Genomic DNA, 25,425 nt, shown 5'->3' on the forward strand with positions numbered 1-25,425 from the left:
GGTCGTTAACATGGCACGAGTAGCCCTCGTGCACCTGACACCCTTGCCTAACACCTCTGCCATGTGTTCTAAAAATGCTAATTTACAGGTGTTTAAGTAACCTACTGAAATGTTATTTGTCTCTCCAGGCACTGTAACCAAAATGATGCTATTTATAAGGCTTCACTCTCATTTGTTTTTCCCATGGGAGACGGATACGTCGTGGACAAGGTGCCTCTCCTCCGCTTACATGACAGAGATGCTGCTTGGCTAAACCAATTACTAAACATGCTTTGACCAACTTCTAAACAGCCGTTGGAGTATATCGATTATGATCTGTTTATTGATTCATTCACTCATTTATTCATTCATTTGTTTCTCACCATTGTAGCATTCAGGCTCAGAGAAGGATACTTTACTAGCGTGCCAGAAATGATCATCGCATGTGACTGCAGCACATTAGACAGTTGCATGAATGTATTGCTTGTGTGGCAATATGTGTGAGCTTAGTGCTAACCTTACTAACTGAAAATTAACCCAAAGCTGCAGTGTAATCTACATGATTTTTTTTAATACAGTAAATTCCCGCTGCCATTCATACCTGTAAAATGAATCAGATGTTATGCTTGATTTGATAATACATTTACTTTTTTTTTTTTTTTCAATCAGTCATAAAAACATGGGATATACCCTCAGCCTTTTCCTTCCCTGACCATAAAAGTAAGTTCCTGATTATCCCTCAACTTGTCACACTCATAAAGTAGTGGCCTTTTAGAGTCGTTTTTGCTGAGTTTGAGAAATTGCTCCTCCTCAAAAGCAGTTCAGTCTCTCAGGTTCAACAGAGTGCAATCTCATATGATCACTCATCCAGTCACGTGCTTTGCAGCACTAGCTCTGATAGCCCACAGACAGAGTCCAGAGGCTGTTTACATGCTGACAAAGTCTGTGAATGTGTATTGCTACGGCAACTCTGCTGGGTGACAACCTTGTCCGCACATCTTGTTGAATTAACTAACAGCCACAAGAGAAGTATAAGGCAAGTCACCCCCTGTGCTTTGCTAATTATAGATATGTCTTCCTACCCAGTGACTAATGATGTGGACTTGTTTGTGTCCTAGATGAAGTGCTGACATGTCATACAGCATGTATCTAAGATAAAACTTCGGTTGTGCATTTGTCTCTGGAGCCATTTATATTCCTGTCTAATCTGTTACTGATATAATTGGTTAGTAATATGTTTTCTAATCTAGTCTATTATTTATCACTAGATATGTAATGAAGAAGATACAAAGGAACAATTAAAGGCTTTAATATCTTTACAAGATATGATATCCTCTATCCTTAGATCCGTGGATCAGATTAGGAAAACGTCCTACTTGTCAACTGATAAACAAGTATTCGAGTGTTTTGAATTCCAGTACTATGAATAGAGATGAACATTGTTACACAAAGAGGAAATGCAACAGATGTAATGTGTACTGAAAAGTACTTTTACTGAAGTACTATACTTAAGTAAATTTTTAGGTACTTGTACTTGACTGCAGTATTTCCATTTCATGCAACTTAATGCTTTGACTCCACCACATCTCCCACTACATTATATGATACAATTTCTTTCCAGATGAAGATTTTTCATGTCAAACATATGAGGATTATCATGAAATATTATGAACTGCTACAATTTAAACTACTGCTGTCTAAGTAAAGGATTTGAGCACTCATTCCACCACCTAGTACATATACTGTAAATGAACAGTGGATCCTATATTAGCTAGTCAGTGCTGGATTTAAGGCTCAAATAGGGATTGGAACTATTAGCATTTTCAAATCCAGCAAAGCTTCAAACTTCCCTAAAATGTCAGGTGTCATACTGTCCAATATATTACTGGGAAAAATCTACACACACTTCTGAGGTAGTATTACACACAGAATGTCTGCACACATCTGATATATCATAATATCAACTGAATGATTATAGTGATATAGTTTTTTTTTTTTAGCCCATGAAAGCTGTCAATCCAAAACTTTCAGACTTACTACTCAGTGGAGTAGGTATCTTATGCACAACCTGTACATAAGAAGTTTGACATGTGTGAGCTGCGAGTCTTGCACTTTTTATCTTTGGACCCTGGGGATGCACCTCTGGTAGAGTAGACCGTAATCCAGGCCAGTACCTGGTGGTTCAGTGAGTATTTGATATCAAGTAGCCAACCATAAGACAGGTTTTGTCAAGATAAAGCCAGTTCATTTGGGCATGTCAGAGTTTTAAGCTATGATAAATTGTCTCTTCAAAGAAGACACAGTAGGTCGGGGACCTTGCCAATGACATCCTGTCAAGTATGTAAGCATTCAATGGAAAGCTAAGTGATCACAAAAATTAGTTATGGAGTAAATGGCTGCAAGGTAAGGAAGTAGGCATAAAAGACGAAACCAGTGAGGCAGGAAATTATTCAGACTTGGTCTGTATTGATCATGACCTCCTTCTATGGCTCATTACCTTATGTCCTTATTTCTCGTATATTTGAAGCTGTGATGTAGGATTTTGGCCAGAAAGGAATAATAAAAGGAAAGTTGAGAGCACAGTTTTCCCCCTTCATGTCTTTTCAACAACTTACCAAACATTAACAATCTTTTTTCTCATTTAAAGTGCCATTTTAATTTGGTGTAACCTAGTTCAAAACATATGCAAATTAGCTGTTTCCAAGTTCTCTTTTTGATATTTTTCCTTTACTTTCTCCAATCTAATCTAATAATTCATATATGTAAGTTTTTGCTTTTGCTTTATAGCCAGTTTATTTACCAGTCTAGAAAAATTGTTGCAAATTCAGCATCAAACTTCATTCCTTTGCTCACCAAGAGCTGTCTCCAGAGGTGAAAAGCAATGCCAACATTGACTCTTGATGTGCTTCTATTTCTGTCACTTTTTCAGAAGTTAGCATGCTAACCAGCTAGCCCCACCTGTCCTGTCTTGTAATATCAGTTTGCAATAGTGAGCATGAGACAGTGAAGAAGTAGTGCTAATCAGGGGGCGTATCTTGTCTTGTAAACGCAATGATGACTGAAGCTCCTGAAAACTTACATATAGCACCATTAAACAATATAAGTATGTTTTAATTTGTGTATTCATAACAATATCCAACAGCAAAATGACAACACAAGGCATTTGATTGACTGTGATTAACTTTGATTTGTGATTTGTTGTGAAATATACATTGTAGGAAATATTCTTTCAAAGTTGAGGACCAGAGGGAATCTTTGCTGTAGTGAGGAGAAATAACAAATATTTCTTTAAAAAGCAAACAGAAAAAGACAGTTTAGGGTGGTGAGCCTGTCTGTTTTTGTGTTTGACATTAATGGGATGAGAGTTTGTCGGCTTCCTGCTTTGCAAGCACACTGGCTAGGTGCTGCCAGCTCTTTTTGTGGGCATCTAGTGTGTGTTTGCTGTAATTGCTGGTGCCTTTAAAAATGAGCCAGCTCAATCTGCCTTACTCACAAATTGCCAGCAAACATTACAGGATTGATTCATCATTTTCAGCCCAAGGAAACTGCTTCATCCACAACAAAAAGAAACACAGTTTTTATTTTCTCTTTGTAATTTAAAGTATTGGCTGTCATGTCTGCTCCACATACAGTAGAGCGTGATTCTCTGGGCAACTCGGAGGAGTTGAGAAAAGAGCAAGAGTGGGAAATTGTACGCAGGTGAAGATAACACGATTATGACCATTTGACAAATGGTATGACTAGAAACCCTTCCTGTTTGTTGGTCTGGTGACTAATCATAAAACACGAGCACGTCAGTGTCTTACTGCGGCCCAGGCCACTGAGCAGTCCTTACCGTCAAACCCTTCAATTCAACTTACTGATCTTGGTATATAACTCGGTTCCTTTTCAAAGCCTCGTTAAGGCCATTTATGTGATAGCCTGTTGAAAAGAATGACTAATACCCAGGAATTGCATTATCCCTGTTGCCACAAATAAACCCACTAATACTGCTCTAACTGGGCAAGTGGTGTCTGACTGACTCACCGATCACACAGTCCAAGAGTAAATTATAAAACAGAGCAGCAGCCACTTTCTCCTATCCACGTTGACTCACCAGTAGAAGGCAACAACACACGGGATGGATGATGATGAACACAAAAGTGCATTGTTCTTTTGAAGCAGTGCCTTTTTAATGGTGTGTTCATTTGAGGTTGCACAAATGCCAAAAAGCAGTGAAAGGCGTTAAAATGTTTGTATCCCTGTAATTTCACATTGGAATAAGCTATAACCTGATTTCACATTATCAGAGAATATGAACTGTACACTGAGTTGTAAAATCTACATGTTTTAACATCCAAAACCAGCCACTTGAAGAAGTTCATCCTTGAGTGTAAACGACGCCACTGACTGAACATCATTTTGTCAATTGCCTCTGTGAAGCCAATCATGGAAACTTTAAGAGCACTACATATTATGTTATTTGTTTCCTCAGTATTCTTTATATTGATTTTCTAGATTTACTAGTCTGTTGTAGTATGTTGTTAATCATTCACAGGTCTGCTTTAAAATAACTATTTGATTTAGAGGAGTCATGAGAGGATGTTCATATTTCTCTTGCAATAAAAATTGTAGTTTTTGAAACATTACACATACTGTATATTATGAATTCTCCGCTGAGAATAAACTGCACTTTTCCTTGAGAGCTCGACTCTGAAAGTAGAATCCCTCGAGCTGAAGCCGGGGTGGCCTATTTTGAATCGACTGTCAAGCACCTGAACAGCGAGCTATCCGCCAGGTGTACAGTGTCCTTTGTGTAAAAGCCAACAGATCATCACTGGTTTGTGGAGATGATGACCTGGGTGGGTACCTCCTCCACCTCTCCTTAAAGTCGTACCCCTTTGTCATCCAGTGCTGAATAACACACTAGCACGTAGCCCTGACTGGGCCGTGCTGACTCCGCTCTCATGCACCTTACCAGTGCTGCAGAGGCAGACACCAGCCAATTCCTGCTGTTCTCTTTATACTGACAAAAGCATTATCTAGCCTTCATTTAAATAAAGGTGTAATTGTATTACATCAAGTACAATTGTGTAGAAATGTTCTAATTCGAGTTACTTTTCATATCATTTAAATGCATTTCATCAATTTGTGTTGTTCTTCTTATTGTAAATCTCCAGATACAACAGTATACATCCCCTCATTTGATGGCACGTCTTATTTGGAGCTTCAGCCGCTTGCATTCCTTCTCCAGCCTTCTCTACCTGCTGCTGTCAAGGACACCACTGTTACTCTCTATTTGACAGTGAAAACAAGATCTGCACAGGGCACCATCCTCCACAGTGAGTGCAATCTTTTCTTATTGCAAATGTTTAAAAGCACTCCAGCACTGTGAAAGCAAGTATAGATAAAGGCTGGAGAAAATATTCATATCCATACTTCTGTGCCCATTATGTTTTCTTATGGCCTTTTCCTTATGCATGTCCTTGTAAGTGCACAAGGGCTGTCATATTTGTTTTTTATGGCATACAGTGCAAGCTATCATCTCCTAGTGCTTTAAATAATGATGTTTTTAGTGGCTAATATGTTGCTGCTGTGCCGTGTAAGAAGGATAAATGTGCATTTTAAAGAGGATTCTTGTCGGTATCTGCCATACTACAGACGTAGAGTAGATTATACTGCGGAAGCTGTTTTAAAAGGTCCAACTATACTAGACTAATCTAAATCCTCTCTGGACCACATAAATGTGCAAAATATTTAAAGGGCAAAAAATAAAATTCTAAGCTGGCAATATCACTTTCATACAACATATTGAAAATATCCGAGTAAGAAGGTAATCCAGGCATTAGTGTAAATATTGATAAGCTGGAAATGCTCTGAGCTCCAATACCAGCCACTAAAGGTCACCATAGAAGACACCTGTGAACATGATGCATCATATTTTCTTTTATCAAACACGTTAATGTAAAGGAGTAATTCAGCATTTTCTGGTATTACAGAAATTATACACTCTTATTTCAGCACGGTAAATATGAAACTACTGCCAGTTAGCTCATCTAAGCATAAAGACAGGTTCTGCTAGCTTTTATTGGGGGGGGGGGGGGTAATGCTGGACAGTGTTTTTGGCCAGGCGCAGCACGGACGACCTACGCCAGCTGTTTCCAGTCTTTATGCTTTGCTAAGCTAACTGACTGCTGCCTGTAAAGCTTCATATTCACTGTACAAACATGATCAATGTTCTCATCTCTTATTTCTTGACAAGAAAATAAATAAGCCTATTTCCCAAAATGTCAAACTATTATATATAATATTTGTTGTTATCTGCGGATTAATGTTTTCAAAATGTCCCTTCAACAAACTGTGATTGATTGGCGAAACAGATGCTCTGATCAAGATACTTCCAGTGCAGCTACAGTTGAATTTACTTGCAGAAAGCAAATCTGTGCTGTAAAGCATTGTTGTGATGCAAGTCCCTCAGAAGATAAGGGCTGGTCTGTACTTTATAATGCTGTCTAGACATGTTATGAATAAGTAACATTTTCTTAACTGGAAAACTTGCCCTCTTGTAGCTGTTGTGCTTGTTATCGCTGTTATTATTGCTCTCAACCTCCTCTGTTTTCAGCTCACTAATAATGCAGTGATGATACGTCACTGTGTGCTGTGTTCATCAGCAGCTAATTACATTGAGATGTTGAAAATATAAAACTGTTTCTGAATGCTAAGAAAAAATAACAAAACACTGAATGAATCAAAACAAAAAAAAACAAAACACAAGGAATCAAGGAATTGATTAAAGTTACTGCTTGTGGTGTTGCAATATAATTTTCATAGAACATATTGATATTATAAATGTTAATTATCACTGAAGTAATATAAAGATGTTACACGAGCTGTAACCTAAAAGCAAAGCAAAGGGATGCTCAACTGAAGGCAAGAGCTGGGCGCTCACGTGGGGAGCGAGGACCGGGCTGACCCATTACATCAACCGTGAGCTCCACATTGTACGTCTGCCTCCTGCCAGCTCTTTTGTTCCCACACCTGCACACACACACTCCCCTTTGTTACAGAAGGAGATTTGGATAGGTAGGCCAGAGCAGCCACAGAGAAGACCCTCCATAACAATAGAGCATTGTTTTTTGAGGAGAGAGAGTCTGTAGATTTGTGGTATTTTTTTTTTTTTAGGGGCTGGAAAAGCTGAGCCATGAGAACTTTGTTCCATTTATCCAGCTTTATGAGTATTATATGTCTGTTCAAAATATGTATGCATTTATTAAAGTAGTGGTACCAGACGGCTGAGGGGTCAAGCCACTGCATGAATGCCTTGAGCTGTGGGTCCTCAATGATCAGTGTGTGTCTCGGTGGACCGCTACTGCAGCGCCTCGCTCTAAAAAACTGCAGCCACCTTGATCTTGTGACGCTATTGCTGTCCCGCAGCAACAACACGCATTGTGTGATGACCACAAGGTAATTCAGTCTGTCCAGTATAGACGGCACGGACGTCACAATATTCAGGTTTCTGGTGTGACCCAGGTCAACCCCCTTATCTGTGGAATTGTCTAAAGGTTCGTGGCCTTTCATTTACATTTGCAGAGCTATTACACATTGCAGTACACGGCGGCGTTCACCCACACTTCCTCTCCTTTGATCAAAATGTGGATTTTCTGGCTCCAGTAACTGACAAAGTCTGGTGGTGAGCAGTAAGCTCGAATCTAGGTATAAAATGCCCCTACAAAAACCAAAAACATGCGATGATAGTGCGTGCAATTACAAGCAATTTCATTTTAATTCGTGGAATATAATGCTTATATAATATAATGAAGTCGGAAGAGCTGACGAAAAATAATTCTTCTCTGTTTGTAGATGCCATAAAAGTTAACTTAAAAGTTTTTGGTAGTCTTACTATAAAACTGTCTTGTATTCCTTAGAGAAATAATAGCTTGACTTTTCTGTCTCTGAGCTGACATTGGCCTCCCATGATGGCTAGTGTTCCACCAAAGACTTAAATCTTTGTATTTAAGTAGCTATTAATTAGTCAGCTCCCAGGCTCTAAATTAGTGCTTTTTATAAGGTTGGTGCACTTGAAAGGTCGACCAGCTAAGCCTGAAATATACAGACGAGTGACCAATTAGAGCAAAAACCAACACAAAGTGTCTTACTGAGGTGTTGGGCCACCACAAGCTGCCAGAACAGCTATAATGCACCTTGACATTGATACTGAAGTCTCTGAACTCTACTGGAGGGATGAACAGCGTTCTTCCAAAAAATACTCCCTCATTAGGTGTTTTGATGATGGTGGTGGAGAGCTCGTGTCTGACACGTGGGTCCAAAAATCTCCCATAGATATTCAACTGGGTTGTGACCTGGTGAATGTGAAGGCCATAGCACATGATTCACGTCATTTTCATCAGTGACCCCTTGTGCCCTATGGATGGGTGGCAGATTCGTCCTGGAAGAGACCACTCCCATCGGATAGAAGTGTCTCAAAGGTGACGACTCAGAACAACGTTGTATTGATTTGCAGTGACCCTTCCCTCAAGAGGACTCAAACCAAACCAGCAAAATGTCCCTCACAGCATAACAGAGCCACCGGATCCCCTCACTGTAGGGATCAAGCATTCAGGCCTATATCATTCTGTCGGTGTACGCCGCACGTGCAGTCACCCACTTGTGGAGAAGATGGTGAAGGATGACTCACCTAACCATATCGCTTTTTCCCCACGTCTTCCATCTTCCAAACATCATTTATCTTTGTAATAAGGGGTTTATGCACTTAAACCCTACTATAATTTCCTTCACTATGTAATTGTTGACAGACTGTTCTTACTGACACGGTCTGATCACATGCTGCATTGACGTTCTCAGTCACCTTTTGTTTTCACTTACGTACCGCACTAATGCATGAGCATCATGGTCGTCAAATGTGCGCCGTCGACCACAATTTCCAACCCTATTCACTGAGGTCTGTCCCACAGAGCTGAATGCAGATGTCACTTTAGTCACTGTTCCTATTGAAACACTGAGCCAGTTGAGCAGTCTTTGTAACTGAATCTCCGGCCATCCATGGCCAACAATGAACCCTCCTTCAGAGTCCCTTACATCTTTCCCTCTTGCCATCTTGATACAAAATCAGAACCAACCGGGCCTGCCCAGCATTTTTATACATCCATACAGGATGTTAACTGTGTATTTGTACCATGCAGTGAGCTTTTGTAGCCTTTGTGTGTGCATTTGTTATGTTATTTTATGTTATAAATTCTAAAATGTTCCCAATTCTTAAAAGATACAGTGTGTGTGTGTGTGTGTGTGTGTGTGTGTGTGTGTGTGTGTGTGTGTGTGTGTGTGTGTGTGTGTGTGTGTGTGTTTGCACCAATGATTTGTTGATGAATTCAGTGGTTTGAGTGTAATAATTCTTCACATTCAAGAATTATTTGAAACTGTCAAATGATAGGTTTGAGAAGAGAGGAGCAGAATAATTGCAAAGCAAAGCTTTTAGTAAACTACCCTATTCTTGAATTACTGTTTGTTTTGGGATGTTTTTGGGAAAAAACAGCACATTACATGAACAAACAGAATCCAGCTGTAGGGAGCTCAGGTTTGCTTTTCACTCATGACAGAAGGCTCTTCAGTAATTGACTCTACCTGGATACTTTAACTATTGTCAAAAGCTATGCGCTTTACATGAAAGATATTTATAGACTTAATAGAAGAAGCACAGACATCAGTATATATCTGTAATAGAAATGTGTTTTGTATCATTATGTCTTGATTTAATTTGAGTAGGGAAAAGAAAAATCGATTTGAATTAAATTTTGATAAAAAAAAATAAATAGACAAATAAATGAATTCAAAATAATGACTGATCAAGGACAGATGAAAAACATCCGAGTGGAGCTAGCCAGAGGAAGATATAGTCATCAGATGTGATGCGGCAAGTGAATAAGATGTTGCCTGACGTCAGGCTAGCAAAATCATTTCACCTCCACCCTGTCGCAAGTTGCCTCGTATATCCTCTGCCATCATTTATCTGGCCGTGTTGATCTTAAGTCACTGCTTGTCTAAGCCGTCACGGATTTGCTCCGTGCATTACTTTGGAAAATAATGACCGCTGTGTCAACGTGATGGTGTCTTCACTCCTAAGCAGCTTTCACCACACTCAAGATCGGATGCGAACACGACTGTGAATAATAAAACATTGTCATATTTTAATTTGGATAGTGCAATTAATTTGGTATCCGCCCTGTTCTTTATTCTGAATCATATTTACAATATTTCATTGCTGCAGCATGTGTAAGCCAGAAAGACTGTGAGCCTTGTCATGAAGAGAGATGAATGTTCAGAAAGCATACATAGAGGGCACAGTGCCTTTTATCTAGTAATGCTTCCTGGCTTATAGTGCACCATCTTTTTTTTTTCTTTTTTTTTTCACATCAGAGGATAGGAACTGAAAAGAAAACTCCAGAGATCAAACAGACAAAGTTAATCAGAAGAGAACCAAAAGACATGCATTGAGATGCAGAGAATATCTTCGCCAGACCTGCTCCTTATTCTCCGCTCCCCTTTTTACACCTCTCCCAAAAGCAAACACGTGAGTCTCCCCCTGGACTTCCGATTGTCAGCTCGAGAAAAGAAATACAAGGAGGTGGGGTGGGAGAGAGGGAGAGATAAAGAGAGAGAGAGACAGAGAGAGAGCATTGAGAGAGAACAGGTGACAGGCGCTGACAAAAGGACGAACGCTCTGTTAGGCTTGGTGCAGAGTAACAGGGCCATGGGGACAGCGGGGGGGAGGAGGGGGGGAGGGGGGACAATATCACTACAGAAGAAAGATCGGAAAATAAAAGATGGAGCAACATTGACGTCTATAGTAAATAATATTTGTCAACAAATGAGTTATGGCGCTAAGTGGAAACAACTGGCTGAAAAAGGAGACAAAGGCGCATTGTTGCAGGGGGAAGTTGTGTCTGTGTGGTTTTCGTTGCTGCTGCTGGATTCATTAACTGCAGACAGTCTCCACTGAATCTGTGGTTTGGTAATAATGTAGATGATTATGTGCCAAGCATAATTATGGTTTTACTTGTCATTTATCCACACAAACATGCCTTTCTGTTTTTTTTTTTGGTTTGTTTTTTTTTGGTTTTGTTTTGTTTTTTTGGTGGTGAAAGGACTGTCTCTATTATTTCAAGGTATTTGAAAAGGTTCAATAAAATATCAGACATTTTTAGTTTAAATAAAAAATTGGGTACAATGATTGACAGGTATAATATACGTACAGTGTATTTACTGTATTTTTGGCCACAGCGGCTTCGCATCCTGAGGCTCACACATTTCAGTCTTTCCCACTGTTCAAGGTGACTTTTCCTACTGCAGCTCCTTTTACTACCAGCATCACAAAACAAGTTGGAGAGCGTCACTGCATAATCCTTCTTTTCTGAGAGTAAGCATCAAGTGAAAGTATTAAACATTGCATCTTTGCATGTTTGTTACCTCAAGTAACATTTCAAGTGTTTTTCCTCCCAAGATAAGAAATGTATGCACGGCTAAAAACAGTCCCTGACGGTCATAATATTGTTGCAGTACACAGTGTTTGATGCATGTTTACATTACATTTTCAAGCTGTGCTGAAAAAAGCTCACATCTGTCACAGCAGCAAAGGGTTATTAAAAATCTTTCTTAAAAACATCTCAAACAGAAAATGATGGTGTCAGAAGTCATTGTTAGAGACATAGGAAACTGGATATAAAGCCTTGTTTCTTTGAATTAGCAGGGAACCACTATTTCCTCATTTCAAGCCAAGAACTAAAGACTTCTAACTTAAGAAGAGAATGAGAAATTTTCAGTAGCCCATCACAAGTCACAGTATATCCTGCCAAACATATGGTTTTAAAAAAGACAAATTACTACTTGTGACAGACAAAAGATGAGTAAAACAGAACATTGCAACAGGAGACACAGCACAGTAAAAACCAAAAAAAACAACCAAAGTGACATTACAAATCAAAATAGTGAACATGATAACACCAGCATAAAAACACAATAGGTAGGTCTTCAGCTGGGACTTAAAACACCCCAGAGAGTTTGCTGACCTGACTCCCAAGGGGAGACCCACGACAGCAAACGCACAGTCCCCTCGTGTTTTCAGTCTTGAGCGAGGAACAAGCTGAGGCCCAGAGGAGCCTAGCAGAGGTATGAGGCATTATATATCACTCATATACTGTGGAGCAAGATTATTCAAGGCCTTATAGATGAGGAGGGGGATCTCGAATTGAATCCTAAATTTAATCGGAAGCCAGTGTAGGGACATCAGAAGCGGGGTGATGAGAGAGCGATATGAGGTCGTAGTGAGTCATCATTGCCGCAGAGTTTTTGGACTAACTGTAACCAGGGGTGACAGCGTCGCGGCTTAGGCAGGAATAATAAGGTGAATATTGAAATATCAGAAACTTCATTGTGTACCTGACACATGTAGGACGACATGGTATAGGAAAATAAAATGCACGCTCTCCAGCTGCTTTCCTGAGCTCTGCCTCTCTGCCGATGCAGGACATTAAATCTGGCAAGCAAACTGGATTTACACACTCGGTCTACTTTTGTGACGCCTGTAATGTTCACTTTTGTTTTTGTGTTTTGTTTTTATTACAGTATCATAGAGGTGTTAAATTATGAGTTCATTGTCTTGCAATGCATTATATTCAAAGGAGCTTTTAATATTCTATGTAATATATATAATACAGAATGCAGTCCAACACAACACCACCTTTAAATATGACCTTGGTAATAAGCATGCAATTGAATTTACACTTTCCAGCAATGTCAATGTTGTATCAGATGAAGTGTAGTATTGCAAATTCATTCCAGGGGAAGTTAAATCTGCTTTACAAAAGAGCAAAGAACTTTCAAAGTCTACATACAGTATATGCAGATGCTGTATGCTAACAAATCAAATTAAACAGTCATGAAAACAATTCAAATCGACGCATGGGAGATGTTCACTTCCTTGTGGTTGATTTTTTAAATCACTCGAGCATGTTTTAATGCACTGTCAGAGAACTCCAGCAGATGGAAGCATAAAATCTAAAAGCAGCTTCGTCAGCTTCTGTCCCAGATAACCTCGAAGTCCTGATGGCCTTGTGATGACATGCATGTCAGCGATGTACTGTGGAGCAAGGCCGCGCAGGGTTTTGCAGACATACGGTCACATTTTTATAATCAGCTCTAAAATCACCAGGAAGCCAATGCAGAGATCTTAGAGCTGGTGATCAGATGTCCTCTTCCTTGTTTAAACAGCCCATCAGTTTTGAATAAGCCAGAGTCAACCCACTGTCATGTTAGGTAGAGCAAAGGAAATAGTTTATCAAGTGTTTTTTTTTTTTTGCACTTGCATTTACCTGTGACAAGACGCCTCTTCCATTGGATATATTCTCATAATAAAGCTGTTTTGGTAATGTTGCAGGATTTGTGTCCTGCTGCTGAGGCTTTGCACTATTAACACCAATTTGTGAAGCTGTTCAGTTGCAGGAACATGTTGGAAATCCATTTTTATGTCTCCAAGGGACGGGAAAGTGTACAAATAAGTACTGAGAGGAAAACTATCATAACAAACGTTGTGTCTCTGGACGGTGTGGCCCGCTGGCTGGTGACCAAGAATTGATCCCTGGAGAACTTCACATACAAAGTCAACCTTTATAGACATATAAAAGGGAAACTTTGTCACTTTACCTTTGCTGCAGGAAAATAACATTCAAAATACATCTATATATTTTCATCCAATTTTACTTCCACCAAATAACGCTGTGGCCCTACTGCTGCTATTTGTCAGGGGGGGTAAGAGTTTTACCCTTCTGCAGAAAAAGGATGATGAAACGGTGGATTATCTGAGCAAGATACTCCTCCTGTGGTCAATTCGGCAACAGTGGTTGGTAACATGGCACTGTTAAGTGCACCCCTGTCGAGTCTTATGATAGGGAAGCCCTCCAAGTCAGCTTAGAAAATGCATTATCAGAGTGCAGCATATTAAGCTAAGCGTAGCCTCCCTCCGACAAAGAGATGGGGATTTTCTGGATGCCCCTCTTACCCCCAGAGGAATTGTTCAGAGCTTTCATATCAGTTGCCATGCAGCCTTGAAACAACAAGCTCAGCTTTTGCACCGTTTTCCTCTGGTGTCACCCATGCCTGTACTTCACGAGAGATGGCACGCAAAGCCAAGCCTTTCGAATGTTCGACGCGAAACCGTCCTTGCAGCCCCCACACACCTCTGTCCGGGTCCGAGCCCAGTGAGCTACACCGGCCCAGTTTCTGACAGCCCCGGCTGAATTATCATTGCGACGGTGAAATCCAGGGGGTCAACCCTGTTTGTGTTGCTCCTTGTCAGTAGCTCCCTGTGGATTTGTGGTCCCTTCTCTCTCTCCCTCCCCCCTCTCCCTTTCCCTCTAATTCGGTTGAAATGTGCCTTGTTGGAAACGCTGAAACATTTTAGGTCTCTCCAGCGGGCCACCATTCCTGTGCTGTCCTCTCCCCTGCAACCATGTCTTCCCTGACAGTGGCACAAGAGTGGCAGGCTCTCTCTCTCTCTATCTCTGTCTCCCTCAAAGAGCTGCATTCTTGTGCTGTCTGCCCTCTGCTCGTGTTTTCTTAGACAGCAGTGTGGGACTGGTGCGTGCACTCTCACTGCACCTCCCTCATGAAGGCCCTAGTAGCTTCTGTGGGAGGATTAATTCTGCCGCTGTCTCTCGCTCCCCCACTGCAAAGTCTCAGTTGCAAGAGACTCTGTGCTAGCCTGGCATAGACTCCCATTGTGATATAATGTACTGGAGTCTGGGAAGTGGCCCGTGTAATAATGGCGTCCTGTTTCAGAACAGAAACAGTTTCTGGTCTTAATCATGAGGCTGAGGTCATACTCCATGTGGTGAAGGTGGGAATAAAGCCAAGGCTTTGCCACCATTTATCTTGTCTTGTGACTGTCCTGCTAACGTTTTCACACACACAAAAAAATAAAAGATAAAAAATCACGTACCTCCTTGGATGCACAGCAGTGGCTGAGCGTCATGGTTTCACGATTGGACCTGCAACATCACAAAGAGCCCCTGGAGACCTAGAGTGACCCATGCTGGTAGACATATAAGCTGATGAAAACCTCTCCTTTTACTAAGCTACAGGATCTGACTGTTTCCTACAAGGTCGCAGGTTGAAGTATCCAGTGGAAAGTTGCTCTGACCCTCAGTGAGAACTGACAGAGATTCTCTAGACTGTTTCAAAGGTGCTCTTCCAGACCTTTGGATATTGTCTTTATCTGCTCTCCTGTTACTTTTTCACTTGGCTAAGACTGATTGACTTGTTTGCCATTTGGTCCATCCAAGCTGAAAGCTTTAAGAGGGAAGCAGAGTACTGTTGCATGCAGACAGAACCGGTCCTTTAAGCCGTAGACAATTTAGAGTGTATGACATCTGGGGCATTTCAGTGTTATGAATTATTCTGAGAGGGAGGAAACATTTCACTGCTTGTGTCCTTTGTGTTTATTGGCATGTTATGTGGAGCACACAGCAATGTGAACTAGGCGCTTGCTAAACCCGTGTCTAAACAGAGGCATACCCATGGCATTTGTTGGCAGACAGGAACCCTCCCATGGATTGTCATGTGGTTATTGATCACAGCTAGAATGGCCTTGTGGTCAACACACTGACATTTATCAGGTTCTACTGGCTGGGTATTTCTAGCTTCCTCTGAGTCCTCTGAGTATCCTGAGAGTTAAGCCGGGCGTAATGTTATAAATATTGTAGCTGACATAATGTATTGAATGTGGTAATACAGAGAAAGAGACTGTTTACTAACTACACTTTCCTACAAATACAGCTCAGGAGCAGAACTTTGGGGATCGGTTCCTTCACGTGTTCCTTCAAGATGGAGCTCCTGTTGCTAAACTTGGGTGTGGTGGCGGCCATGTTTTGAATGCAGCAGCAGAGCAGAACATCAACAACAACAGATGGATGCCAATCACAATCCGGTAAGATCTCCTTATTTCCTCTGAATTCCCTAATATTCTAATGCCAAATTCATTAACTCCGGCTTACAAATAACAGCTTTTCTAATGGGTATTGTGATTTTTTTTTTTAAAAACAAAAAAAAACCAGAGGTAATAGCTTTGGTTTCATGAATGTAGGACATGCAGAAGCACCAAGCTCCAACACAGCATTTGGCACCATAATTAAGCCACCAAAGGGAGATGCTATCAACACTAAAATGGCCAGGTGATCTCTCCACCATGACAATCCACTATCACAAAAGCCCATAAAACTAATTATTGTAAAAATGAAAGTGATGATGTTCAAAGAAAGAACACAAATACATCTGCATCACCAGCTGAATATCAACACAGTAGCAGCAGTAAAATGACAAAATTTCACTTTTCTTCACTTTGTTTTCCAAAATAAAGCGAAACAAAAGGGGATTTAATATAAAAACATAGTCATTAATGAAACAGAAATGTGAAAATTGACTTATTTAAATGCTCCAAGCCCCATGCAGTGAGCAGCGCTCCTTTCTTTTATTATGTTCAATGGGATTTTTACACAAGGTCGCATGTCAGGGTCTCTTTGATAAACCCTGTGACAGCTCCCTGTCCAGTAGCTGTCCACATCAGCGCTGATCAGAGAATTGATTCCACAGTAATACAGAATTGCAATGAAAGCTCACTCCATCAGACAAATCCCAACTTTAATGCCCTGGATGGATCTCTGCGCACCTCAACAACTGTGCAGTGCCTGACATGTGTCAAAATGTCAAAGTCACATAAACAAAGAAAACTGTCCAGCGCAGCGGCAGCCTTGGTTTTTGGCGTGACGAGGAAGCTGTCTCCTTCAGAAAACAGACACTACGATCACATATTCAATTTGTCTGATGAAATGTTCATCATGCTGCAATAAATCGATAAACTTACCTTCTGTTTTCCCCATTACATGGATATAATCTAAATAACAACTATAGCGTGTACTGCACAGCTTGCTGTAGCTTACACACTGTCAGAATGTGACCATGCAAAAAACATACAGAAATATCTGTTAGCATCAATGGCATCTTTTAGATCACATTAGTTCACATAGAGATTTAACATCATTAACCTTTGATGTTCAGTCTGCCGATAAAATTGGCCATTTCAGCAAATGGCTGTAGAGCGTTTTCCTGTAAGTGGCTGAGGCTGTCTAATCTCGACTTAACACAGCAGGCAGCAGAACTTCCACCTCCACAATGGCCCTGTAGTTTTCCTTACCTACTCAGAAATTGTTCTGATCTAGTAAAAGTTGCACTGCACATAGTGAGATAAGTGTTTACTTCAAATAAAAGTTCTTGAATACATGCCTCTGTAGAGCAAACTTTGCTCAACGACCCCAATCATTGTAACCATGACACTGCATGCCCGGGTTATTAAAGTTGAATTTTAAGAGTCAAATGCAAACTTGCACAATTCATTTAAACATGTACATAACTTTAAATTACATTTAGTAGTACAACTATATTCATTTACCATTTTAAATCCTAGTTACCATTAAAAAGCTTTGATTTAACCCTGTTAAAACATTACAAAATGTATAATAATTGGATGCATTGCACTGAATGTACAGTACGCCATGATACAAAATCCAGCATTACATAATACAACACAGTAAGTAAAAGCATTTCTCTTGAGCCTGCAGAGCAGTGACAAAGCTGCGATCAGTTGGTGCTAGCTTAGTTAGATAACAATGTAATAATCAAAAGCAATTACTTCTGCCAACTTTCCATGCTTGTCATTAGATTTAGCAATTTAATTCGTAAGGCTCCTCCCTGGATCAAATTGTTCCTTAAAAGCCACAATTAAACAAACGCAGCTCCTCTTTTGAATTATCAGGGGAAAAAAGTCGACTCCTAAGTATTTAGAAAACGAATCGGTACCAAATGTTGAACCTGATCCACACACATTTGCATTTGCACTAGTTGCTTGTCTCATCCAAATAGGTCTGATCACAATGCTTCCCCATGCGCAGCTGATCTTTAGTCTCTGAAGTGCACACACAAGGCTTACAACTCAGGCACAGTGGGGCAGAGTGAGCCAGTGGGAGAAATGAGAGAGGCGCTGCTGCTGAGCTCTGCTTCTATTTATTCTTGATCGCTTCAGCAATTTCATTCATATGCAAATGAGCGCATGACATCATCTAGTCATGTTTGAGCAGTGAATACCTACTTTCCTTGGATGATAGTTGGCAGCGGTGAATACAGCTGCGGCAACTTGCTGCCGTCAGCATCTATGCATTCGCAGGGCAGTGGTTGTATTTGGCCGTAAATAATCCCAGCTCCATTGACCAAATAGGGAAAATCCAAATTGCTTGAAGTCACTGTAACACACACTCCTCTCCCTCTTTTTTTTTTCTCATCTTTTTTTCTCTTCCAGCACTCTATCTCATTTTCAACCCACCAATCTTACAGTCATTGTCATTAACAGTCAAGCACTGTTGTATACACACACACACACACACACACACGCACGTCAGGGAAAGAAAACATTTACCTTTTGCTTTCACACTAATACAATCACCGCTTTGACTTGCTCATGTAATACACCTAGCCGGCTGCTATTTTTCCACTGATGCAGCATTGTCGACGCAAAGAGATGTTATGCAGCCTCTTTTCAACTCACACTGCCGTACCGTGAGAAAATATGGCTCTTCACTTTCTTGATGCTTATCCATGCTGGGGCTTTTATGCGCTGTAGTTTTGATAATGACATAATTGCTGCGCCGAGTAGTGATGAGGATGAGAACCAAACAACACATTAAACAATGTGGATGGTTTATTTCATTGACATTAAAAGCCCTCCAGTGGGTGGTCACACAGCTGTTGCTGCTCCTCAAATGTTTTCGCTCCACATTGTTTTCCCCACAGTCTGTACAAAATTTCCGTAATAGATCTCAATAAATTAACATTAAAGCCAGTCAACGAGTTTTTAGTTTCCTTGACCCGCCCATATTTGCAATTCTCTCGACGCCACAGAGGACCGCTGCTCAACAGTCCAACACCATTTCATCTTGCTAATCTTCCCCAACAAAGGAATGAGAAAAACATTGTGAATATTCAGTCAACAATTTAGCAGCCTGTTGTGACAGTAAACATAATTGAATGAATCACGTTCGCCTTTTGTAGAGCGGCTTTTGTAGAGCAACAACTGCACTACAACCATCAGAGCAATCCAGACAGGCTTGCCATGCACAGGAAACATACTGTGTAGACCTCTCTTTAAAGACGAGCATAGAGCTGCTTGCATTTGATTTACTTTCACTTTATAAACCGCAGTCTGTGTAGAAACAGCATGTGTGGTTTGAGGAATAATACAGCTTGTTTATATTCAGGCAGACTGTGTAATGGTGTTATGGTACATGAGTGTTTTCTATTGAAAGAATGCATAATAGACAAAATTGACAGTAGATAGGAGGCACACATATTGTAACATTACCATAACACAGAAACTTTAAAGTGTGTTTTCTGCTTCTGCAAATATTTAATTTAATTTTTTTTTTTTTTTTTTTACAATTGATTCTACAAAGCATTTGTAGCACTCCAGTATAAAGTACACTGTAAAGTTGGCAAGACAAAAGGCCAGTAGTGGAAAGCCTTGCACTGCCGTATAATTTCACAAAGGGGAGTGTGCAGGGGAAAAGCTGTGTCATTTTTCATTTGAATAGGACATGTTTGTTGTTGGCTTGGGTTTTGATGTTGGGAAGTTTCCCTTTGGGGATGTTCGGGGCAATACTGCGACGATTAAAGTTTGAGACCGTCAGACTCCAAATGCTCCCCAGGTCATTTCTGAGGCTGTGTACATTATTGGCTGAATCCCGTTGTGCTTAGCATTCAGTGTTGGAGTAATTTTCATTCACACACAGTCAAAGATCAACAAGTATGACACGTAGCATTCTGCAGCATCACATTTCTTCCCTTGTCACAAGTGAACTCAGAGTCCCTGGCAGATACGATTATTCAAATTTATGCCACTTTTGTGGCTGCACCCCCCCCCCCCCCCAGTCAAATGAATGGGAGTAGTGTCGCAAACCTCAAATATGGTTCTGACTTACTGGGAATATTCTTTTTCATGACAGAAGATTTTGTGTCTAGCTAGAGTTTTGATGTTAGTGTTGATGTTTTTATGGACTGTCACATTATTATCTGTTTGAAATGCACTAAATATTCCGTTTCACCGGGAGCCATGCATGAATATTTGGCCATCACAGCTGCAATTTTCTCACAATTTTCCCCAACTTCTTTGTTGGATGCCGTGAAAATGTCAATGTAACGCTCGATCAAAGAAAGTAAAACACCCAGAATAGCTCGCTTGCATGCTTGTTTGGTGATGGGATAGCGTATTGTTGGATGTCTCTTTGTAATTCTGACTTGATTTTCTTCTAGCTTGACTTATGTCTGATAACGTGATTCAAAAATACTCTCGCTCAAACACACGTTCACCACCACTGTTTACTGTTTGTAAAGGTACTTTGGGCAATTTGTGGTTCATTGTCTTGCTTAAGGACACATGAACATGTAGACAGGGTGAATCAGGGAACAGTCAACCAAATCTATGACTAATGGATGACTGATGAAACTTTATTCCATATTCCACCTTTTATTCCATATAGAGCAAGTTCCAAAAACACTGGGTCCTGCAATCCCTATAATGCATCTCCAATAATGACTTTCGTTCGACCCTTGCTATCTGGTAAACGCCCATGTCTTTCAGCTACCACCAAGTTCATAACACTGGCTTTCTGTTGAAAATTTAAAGTGTGTTGCCCTTCTGAACTCTGTTATTTACTCAGAAGTCTTCATGTGTTTTTGTATGTGACCTTATTATGTTATTACAGTGAGCTTAAATAGAAATTCAGTATTCCAAAAGTATTTCCAGTAAAACCAACACAGATATTCTTTCAGTCCTGCCAATGCCTCGCCGGCTGAATCTGTCTTCTTATACATTTGTAGCCTGTGATTTCACATAGGCTACGAATTTTTGAGTCACCCAGCCTCCCCTCCCTCAAATCTCACCCAAATCTCCTGAAGCAATGTGTTCCTGCTTTAAAAGCTGCTCACAGCACAGGACAACACATCTGAAAAACTGAAACCACTAGTAGTGGGAGCAATGCATTAATAAGTAATATGTTGCTGTCGCTGTTGTTTTTCACACTAATATGATAAAAGTAGAGTTAAGTGATCAGTTATTGAGCTGGTGAACATGCTCGTACGTTTTTTCATGGAATTCGAACAGTTATTTCACGATCCTTATAAAACCTATATTTGAGTCTATTCTCTGACCGTTGAATATTGTTTTGATGTAAAAATACACATGCGGGTGTGAAATGTTGCCTAGCAACAGCTGCTGTAAGAGGAAGAAAACAGACGAGTGCTGTGAGAAGAAAAGAACTTCAAAATAATACCACAATTCAGATTGTCTGAGGAGTTCTTTGAATTAACGTCACAAAAACATCAGAGGCTCAACGTTCTGAATTCAACTTCTGTCCAGGTTCCGCCCGTTCACCTCTATCATCTCGCTCCTCAACGCGCTTGCTAATAAAGAACTAAGACAGTTGTTTATGCCCGTATATCTGCTGTGCATTATGGTACACACACGTATTAAAAAGATACAGGTAACTTAAAAGTAAAATAATCGAGGCTGTAATTAATGTTTATCTAAGCAATGGGCAAAGTAATCCCTGTGCAATTTGGAAAAGTAATTAGTAAACGGTGATTGATTACTTTTTCTGAAACTACGCTAACAGTGGACAGAACCCATCCTGAGCACTTTCCCACTGGGTTTTAATTGCTGGAGGATTAATGGGGAAACAACATTTATTTTGGGGAGGTGCCATGCCACATGTGCAGCAGGGTGAAGAGTGAGCTCTTAATATTGAGCCTTTTGTTTTTAAATCCACATCCTCTTGTCACAATGCCAAATCCGCAGCCACATGTGTTTATCAATCACACTGTATTCAGCGATCTATTGACGAGCAATGCCATAAAAGATTCATTGAAGAAGCAACCAGCAGCCCTGCCTGCTCACTTTGAATTTCTTGCATGAAGCCCCACAATGCCAAGAGGCTTGCTGTGTGCTGTCTAATTGTATTGGTGGAGATATAATGATAGAACACAGGCTCCCCAAATTAATTGAGGCTTGCCAGTCACAGCACAAATTATGCAGCAAATGCTGCAGTGCTTCGTGTGAGAAAGTCACTGCACCAGAGCCAGAGCAGGCATTACTGTCAATGTAGGTGTAGATTATGGTGTGATACAGGGCTTGTTGCACTTAAGGAAAAACCAACAAACAGATCCGTCCTGACATCTTGTGCAGTAGTTGTGCTGTAGTAAGATGTGACATTTCAGAATACTACATCATTCTTAAGCATATGGGGGTTTGTTTTCTCTCTCTGCGCTCATATCTGATGATTAGCCTGCTGTGCTAAAAAGCATATTTAAGTAACAGGTGGCACTCACCTTCCTTTACATGTAATATATGTGACCCATTTACATTCTATTTGCTCAAAGGTATGAAACTCAACTGAGCATATTCTCTATATGCATTACTAATAGACTCTTGAGTCTGAATCACTAAATGAGTCACAAATCATAAACTCACCACTACCATGTTCCACATTATCATTTGCTTTTTGTACAAATCTGAATTATGATTAGAATAATAAGCCATAAAAAAAAGTGACATCTTGCCTATCAGCCACTGAGAACTGTTGCAAGGGCACCAGCGCAGTGCGTGATGTTTTACTGCCATCTGTTGCCAATACTTTCAGATGTTTTATGCAATAGAAATATTTTAATGATGATCCTCCCTCATTATTAATTTCCTGCAGGGAACTGTGAAGGAGGCACGTTCAAATAGGATTGTAAAGACAAACACCCACCATCAGGTTTAACAAATACCTTTGTGTAAAGGTGCTGTGCTGAAAATATTTGCCAAGGTCCCTTAACATTGCAGGTAATATTTCAGTGGCGATCCTCGGGAAAGTTGCACTAATGCAGTTGCAGTGAATTAGTCACACACCAGACACAGTCTAAATGAGGATGTTAGAGATGACAAATCACTTATGATTAGAGCATTAGCCAGATGAAGAAATGCATAAATGATGAGTGAGTAAGTAAAAATGATCACAGCCATATTGTGGTTTTTTGTGTGTTTGGAGAAAATGAAATATTCATATGTTTTTGTTTGTTTACCTCAAAGTGGGAATTCGCTATTGTTAGTCCTGTGAGACCCGGCAGTGAGTGGAGCACAGGGAGCCCAGGAAGAAATTGCATTGTGCTTTATCTCTGCGTTAGACAAACCCCAGCTTCTTTTTCCTTCTGATTCACTTATATGTTTGTTTGTGTAATAGAATCCATTGTGGTTCTGTGTTTATATGTCTGTATGTGTGGTAGTGATGATGGTGATATGGGGCTGTGGGGCATATTCCCAGCCATCTAACTCCTAGACCAAGTAAAGTAGACATACAGTAGTCATCTTTATAAATAGTCATCTTTGCCTTAGAGCTAGACCAATGTAAATTAGCCTGGTGGAGCATTCAATGTGCTCACGAGAGTTCATCAAGTAACATCATCCTGTTTGCCTAGTGAGCATGCTCTCTATGTCTCGCAGGGCCAGTCTTTGCAGCATTAGCAGGCCAAATAAAAAGCTACTCTGCTAAGCGCCAAACTATGCCTCAAATGCCTTCGGCAACAGAGTTGTGCTGCGATATTTGTGATGTTTTGTGCCTCGCTAATGTTCGTTTTTGTTACACAAAGACATAGATCTTCACATTTAATCATTTTAGTCTTTTCATTAGGATCCTGTTTATATTCTTGTGTTCTTGTAAATAAACAGTGGGGCGATGTAGTTTTCTGAAATCACTCACTGATCACGTACTGTTATGCTAATGTCGGGAGAATGACCTCTGAAACACGGCGGGCACCCCAAGGATGGAGATGGATGTCTTCTCTGGACATTAGGCTGCATTTGTCGTTCGCAGCCTTAAATGTGCCTTAATTCATCAGCGCGTGTGTGTGCGTGTATACAAAAAGGCTAGCGTGATTTCCATACCTGTAATTAGTCTTACCTGAAGTTTTATGCATGTGATTGCCTCAGGGAGACGTCCTGGAAGGCTGTTTCAAATTAGCAGGAGGCCAATTGGCCTGATTGTTTCCATCTGGCCATTAAAACAGACATTGGAGGGGTTTTATTCCTCAACAACAGAGGCACGACCACAAAGAACAGACTGATGATTTTTTTTTTTATTATTTTGCAGAATCTGATTTGCAGATAAGCAACGTGATTACTTGTGTTACATGTTTACAGGCAAACAATGAATAAACCTATGGGACAAAAGGGCATTATGTAGATTACTCCCTAACAGAGCCATGTTTACGTGTGTGGTGCAGAGCGTACAACCTTTTGCATAATGTTCAGCCCCGTAAAGAAGCCGCTATTGTATATCGCCTGTATAAAGCCGGTGATGAATTGGAGAGAGGGAATCGCTTGACTTTGCCAAAGCTGGAAGATGACACAAGTAGACCAGCTACTTAACATTATGGCTGCAACATTAATGACTACTACAATTGTATATTTCCCCTGAGAGACACAGAGGGTCAAATGATAAAATTGTCTTCCTTCTCATTAGGTTTATAATGTATATCTAGTTTGTGCCCTCGTTTCTATCATTAATTAATCCTGAATGACATAATTAGCACTTAAACCCATCATCATGGTTTTTTTTTTAGGTTGATTTGTTATATTATAATATAATATAATATTATCATCATCATTATTATTGTCATTATTAGCATTATATGAAATAGTAATGCATATAATACACTATAACAGGTTCTGACCGGTTATCTCAGTCTGTGCTTATCTTTATTTTAGTGAATTTACAGACATTATTATGTGCATAACATATCTGCTGAGAAACGCAACAACTTAAAGTATATCACCGCAGCACTGAGCAGAAACCTATTTCTGGTCTGATTATTTAAATCCAGCTGTGGAAGCCATTCCCTATTTCTGTTGTCTCTCTTGGGTTTGAGCTGGAGCTTTGTATTCAAACGCACCATTGCCTCCAGCCGAATCTACCAGTGCATAAAGTTTCTCATAAAAACAGTGTGTAATGTATACGTGGTCATAGATAGGCAGTTTATAGTATAGTCTCAGTGGCCACATTAGCAGCTCCATTACTGTGACTGCTCTGTCTGTCCGTCTCAACATCAGAATAGTTTTCATGCTTTGCTGGATTTATTGTGTTTCAGATATCAGATTGTGGAGAGCACCCTTTCTAACTAACCCCGGCCCCCTCTCTGTTCTCTCTCAACAGATACAATCTGCCTGTTGGCAAACAAGGGGGGTCATGTATGATTGAAATAGCTGCAGATAATGGCACAGCCCAGCGTCTCGAGGAGTACGTGTCACCAGCCGTGTCAGAGGTA

At 40.3% G+C, this 25,425-nt stretch overlaps 1 protein-coding gene across 1 annotated transcript in view; it reads left to right on the top strand.

The window, feature by feature from the left end:
• The window catches only part of eys (eyes shut homolog), a 154,322-nt gene that overhangs the window by 98,946 nt on the left and 29,951 nt on the right, over positions 1-25,425 (top strand). The window contains exons 40-42 of the mRNA XM_056394875.1: positions 5,139-5,300; positions 15,802-15,952; positions 25,314-25,422. Coding sequence (XP_056250850.1) covers positions 5,139-5,300; positions 15,802-15,952; positions 25,314-25,422 — 422 coding nt within the window. The remainder of the gene's footprint in view (positions 1-5,138; positions 5,301-15,801; positions 15,953-25,313; positions 25,423-25,425) is intronic.

Source organism: Seriola aureovittata, chromosome 14 (genome assembly GCF_021018895.1).
Source record: "Seriola aureovittata isolate HTS-2021-v1 ecotype China chromosome 14, ASM2101889v1, whole genome shotgun sequence".
NCBI classification, from domain to species: Eukaryota; Metazoa; Chordata; class Actinopteri; order Carangiformes; family Carangidae; genus Seriola; species Seriola aureovittata.